The sequence below is a fragment of the Benincasa hispida genome, unplaced genomic scaffold, assembly GCF_009727055.1.
Source record: "Benincasa hispida cultivar B227 unplaced genomic scaffold, ASM972705v1 Contig436, whole genome shotgun sequence".
In the NCBI taxonomy this organism is placed as follows: domain Eukaryota; kingdom Viridiplantae; phylum Streptophyta; class Magnoliopsida; order Cucurbitales; family Cucurbitaceae; genus Benincasa; species Benincasa hispida.
Window position 1 is genome coordinate 2,354 of NW_024064850.1, and position 4,963 is coordinate 7,316.

At 34.2% G+C, this 4,963-nt stretch overlaps 1 protein-coding gene across 1 annotated transcript; it reads right to left on the reverse strand.

Moving 5' to 3' along the window:
- Positions 1-688: 688 nt before the first annotated feature.
- LOC120069491 lies at positions 689-2,188 on the reverse strand. The gene is made up of 4 exons (XM_039021264.1): positions 2,138-2,188; positions 1,914-2,040; positions 1,695-1,772; positions 689-837 (listed from the first exon to the last, which is right to left on the reverse strand). The coding sequence occupies exons 1-4, from the start codon at positions 2,186-2,188 to the stop codon at positions 689-691; spliced, it is 405 nt and encodes a 134-aa protein (XP_038877192.1).
- Positions 2,189-4,963: the final 2,775 nt, after the last annotated feature.

Genomic DNA, 4,963 nt, shown 5'->3' on the forward strand with positions numbered 1-4,963 from the left:
TCATGAAAAGACTAAACATATTGAAGTTGATTTGCAATTTTGTACATGAGAAAATTCAACAAGATTGATATCTACAGAATATGTTGAAGACTGGAGAATATATATACACGAAGGCATTGAATGGAACACGTATAGATTATCTATGTAATAAGTTGGGCATGATTAACCTATTATGCTCCAACTTGAGGGGAGTGTTATAGTCTCTATTGTTAGGGTTTTTTCATTTATTGTAATACGATATTTTCTCTTGTTATATTTTCCTTTTCTATGCTTTGTACACTTGTATATATTCATATCTTTGGTGAATGAATAGAGTATTCTGATTCTCTCTCAAACCTAAGAGTTTTACACCTACCACTAGTTAAATTTTGAATCTAAAGCATTTAAAAGTTGTAATATCACTTAGAATTATTCTGGAACTTTCTTGGTAGGCGTTAATGTTAGTCATGGCACCATAACAACTACGTAGATCCTTGATTTTCAACTGTTGTATAGCTTGTCTTCTTTTGTTTACTGTGCCCATGTCATGTGTCCGCATCCATTCTAGGTTATAAAGGGTAGTTTTATCTTTGGTAAAGAGGAAACTTGAACTTTAGGGTTTTCTATTCCCTGATTCTTAAATAAAACTTCTCTTTTATCATTATGCTTCAAACCAGAAAAAGACAAACAGAAGTGTAATAATGAAATCTTATTCAAATTTCAAATACTTACGTAGAAAGTTTTTTATGTCTTGAGTCGAGTTAACTTCCAGTGAAAGAAATTGAGTAATTGATATTCCAATGGAACTCATCCCAAGATCTAGTTTCGTCAATCTCTTTCCAGAATTGTCCAAAGATCCTGGAGTAAAAATTCCAGAAAGAACTATGAATCAGGTAAAGATACTTTTTAACTTGAATTGAAGCATCTAGACAGGTCAGTGGTCACTGTGCAGATTAAAGTATCAATACTTATAGCAAATTATTAGTACTAAAAACATGAAATTTAACATCCACTAAATAACACATTTACATACTTACAAAATAGTTCCACGAAAGTAGGCATGAAAGATTTGCATAAACTGGTCGCCGATACAAAAGCAAATTGTTGGTTTAACGACAGTCTTTATATTTATTTATTCTTCAAGTCTCCAGACTACAAATATCATTGTATCAAGCAAGGTACGTGATTTTTTCATTGAATATAATGACATCGTATGTTCTTCGCTACTTTAGTAACTGGGATCAAAATAGAGTCAGGTTTGGCACAGAGGAAATGCCCAAAGCATGGTGCGGTGGCAAGACTAGTTTTAATTATTGATTGCCTCTTTGACAATTGAGGAAGGTGAGGATATGCGAGTCTTTGCCCAATAGTTCTTTGATGTCTCCCTCGATCAGAAGTAGGAGATATAATTTGAAGTTCCTACTACTAGACCCTGAGGTCCCATATAATTTCTCACCCTAATTAGATATTATGAAAAGGAACATAGTTCACTCCCGAGTACTCAGCACCTAATCATTAATGCTAGTTTTGTATCGAGAGAATTTGACAGATAGGAAAACTATAACCTAAGAGGGTTTGGTCCCTTCTGCGAAAAAGAAAAATGAATTGCATGAAATGAAATTTAAATTTTTCATCAAAGTTTGAAGAGATTGAACGGCATTAGAGGACCTAAGTAAATATACAAGACAATGACAAACTAAATGTCAAGTCCCCACCTTTTGTCCACTTCTTGAAATCCTTCAGCACTATATCAATTACTCCATGGCTGGACACATTGTACATCTTGTATTTCACTGTAGATACACAAAAATTAATAATAATAATAATAAATAAATAATCCTTAGATGATATTAGAAGAACAAGAATGAGACACAAGTAATAATAATTTGGTATTTGAACCATAAAGATTGGAAAGAGCAGAAATATAGACATACGTATCTGATAAAAACCATTGCATCCAAATCGACCAGCACCGTTAATCAACAATGTAGCCATGTACTTATCTTTGGGCGTACAATTTGGGCTAGTTAGGTTTCCTGAATCTAATAGAATTCCAGCAAGCTGCAAGGAAAGGAAAACACAACAAAAGAGTTAGGTTTTAAAAGACAGAAAACGAGAAACCTATGGAACTAGGAAAATGATCAACTCAGAAGCTAACATTAAGTATATCAAGCAGGAAAACTTTAAGGGAAGAAAGATGTCTAACCATGTAATACTTCTAAAGTTGAAGCCAAGTTATAAATAAATTTAAAAATTGTTGGAAGTTTTTTAAATTCTGCATAGTTGTTTATGCTTCACGATCATACAAACGTTTAGAGGGGCAGAACTAAGACACCATCTATTAAATGGGAATGGGAATAAAGAAGAATGCTAAATTGTCTGAATAGAAATGAAACGTCAAATATTGTATATAACAATTTTTCTTTTTTTTTTTTTTGGAATTGGAATTTGAATGGAGAAGACAACAAATGATATTGTTTACTAATACTTCAAATGCATATCAAATTCAATTAATCTGGGACCACACAGAGAAAGCAGAAAAACACTAATCAATAAAGTATGGGACTTGCTAAAATGGGAATGGAAAAGACATTGTTTTCCTTTTCAAGAGGAATGAATCAACGAGAATGGTTAGAAATTTTGGTGGGTCCTGGGAATTATTTCCATTCATTAATTACTTTTGTAATCAATGTGAAATGGAATATGGGAGCATGATTTTCACTCTCCAATTCCTGTTTCATGTACGGAAATAAAATGTGTGCATTGTATGAACTTCCATAATACCAGGGATTAGGGAATGTAGGATAACACCATGAGAAGACAAATATTTAAAAGTTGAGGTTGAGGTAAGTGTATAGTGCATGCGGAACTAGCTAGGGGATCAGCTTTGTATCTAATGTTGATGGGCATTGTACATTTAAGAAAACAGCTCTCCCCAAAATTTTTCATCCAACCCTTCAAAGTACATATGCATGGATGAAGTCAAAAGTAGTTGTCAAGAGTAATAAGTACCAAAAGTCTACTGAATCCTTTCCCAGCCAGAATCTCGGGTGAAATTTGAGCGAACTTCTCGGCAATTAGAGTACAACATGAACAGTCCTGTTTTACAAAGTAGTCTCAGCTAAGAAATACAGTAAACCATAACTGGATCAAGTGAACCCATACAATTGAAAGAAATTTGAACACTAACTTTTTCTTGAGAAAGAAATTACTCAAATTTCAGCTGGCTTATATATTTTAACCGACAAGTTCTAATGAATATGAAAATGGAAGACCTCATAGAATTCCTCTTAAAAGCATCAAGTCAGATTTCCTACTGTTGAAAGTTGGTACTGTAGTAAACCTTTTCCCTTGCTTTCTAATAATATTTTTATTGTTGGGACCGTTAATGATAATTATGATAATGGAATTTCCAGCTATAATTTATGAACATGACCATTTAACTTTTGTAATTGCATTCGTATAAAATTTACCTAATATTTTACTGACATTTATATATGACATGTAACAATAAGCCATGTTTAATAGCTGCGTTACAACTTTTGTCCAAGTGCATAGCACTCATCTTCTCGACATCTCCAAGAACAAATTGGAAGGTTTTTTAAGCTAACTTCCTTAATATGGGTTGAGAGTCTTCTCCCCTATTTAGCATTTTTCTATTTTCAATTAAAGCATTTCGTGTCTAGGAAAATGTATGCCATAACCATAATCAAAGCAAGAGGAACATAAACATACTTTCTTTCCTAATTTCAATTATTTATCATATATTATTATCTCTCTTTATTTCTTTATCTTCATTAACTAGGCTACACTCCCCTGAAAAAGATGGATATGGCAAGTGGTTTTCAATTCTATGAGAGTGACGACGTGCCTATGAACCAAATATTTTGAAAGGCATTCCGCTCTCATGTTAGGTTTGTTTAGTTTGGAATTCAAAGTCATATTTGAGTTTATTTGTCATAGATTTTACACTACTAGTTTGTTAATTTCCATATAAGGGAACAACTCAACTGGTTAAAGCATATATTCTCGACTGAAAGGTTAGAAGTCTGAATCCTCACCAAAGTGGGGTTATCAAAAGACCTTTCATGAGAGTGAACTGAGTCGTTGGGGTGCTGCCAATGGCAACTGCTTGAAAATTTTCAAGAAGAATAGAAAACAAGACGTTCACATGCGAATTTGATAAAGAAAGCAGAGGGAGAGTCATCTGTTTGATAGAATCTCATCTTGACAGAACTTTTTCGATCACCAAAGAGGAAGCTATAAAACAAAGCAGAGGCAGAGCGTCTGTTTGTTAGAGAAGATCTCTGCTTTTGATTCTATAGACGACTTTGGTTTGCTCTCTGATGCTGCTATTAAAGAGAGAGGCGATTGTAAAGTTTCTCATCTTAAGACTATTGTAAAAGAACAAAGGATTTGGGCCTAGAAAAGTAAAATTCAGTGGCTTCAAGAGGGTGAGGATCGAATTTCTTTCATAGACAGGTCTCCGCTCGGAAAAGTAAGAACTTCATTTATGCTTTAGAAAATAGAGAAGGTCGGGTTTTCCTTAATGAGGACGAGATAGTGGATGAAATCTTATACTTTTACACAAACCTTTATGGTGCTAAAATTCTCCATCCCTTCACTTTTGAAGGGCTAGATTGGAGACCCTTTAGCACCACTGCCTCTCTGTCCTTGGAAGTCCCTTTTGAAGAAAAGGAGATTCGAGATGCAGTTTTTGATTTGGGGAATCTCAAGTCTCTAGGTCCCGATGGCATGACAGGGGAGCTTTATAAAAAATCTTGGAACATTTTGAAGCCCGATATTGTTAAGGTGTTCCAAGAGATTTTTTGAAAACGGTATCATCAATAAGCGCTGCAATGAGACGTATATTTGCCTCATCCCCAAAAAGAAAAAAACCACTAGGGTTAGCAACTTCAAACCCATTAGTCTTGTGACCTCTCTTTATAAGATCATCTCCAAGGTCCATGCTAATAGATTGAAG

What these genes read in the sequence shown, in the direction of transcription:
- LOC120069491 (XM_039021264.1), bottom strand. Translation starts at nt 2,188, where the DNA reads ATGGTTAGACATCTTTCTTCCCTTAAAGTTTTCCTGCTTGATATACTT. An exon ending in CAATGGTTTTTATCAGATAC is followed by an intron (nt 1,773 to 1,913) that starts GTATGTCTATAT and finishes GTGTATCTACAG; the next exon opens with TGAAATACAAGATGTACAAT. An exon ending in TTTCAAGAAGTGGACAAAAG is followed by an intron (nt 838 to 1,694) that starts GTGGGGACTTGA and finishes TTTTTACTCCAG; the next exon opens with GATCTTTGGACAATTCTGGA.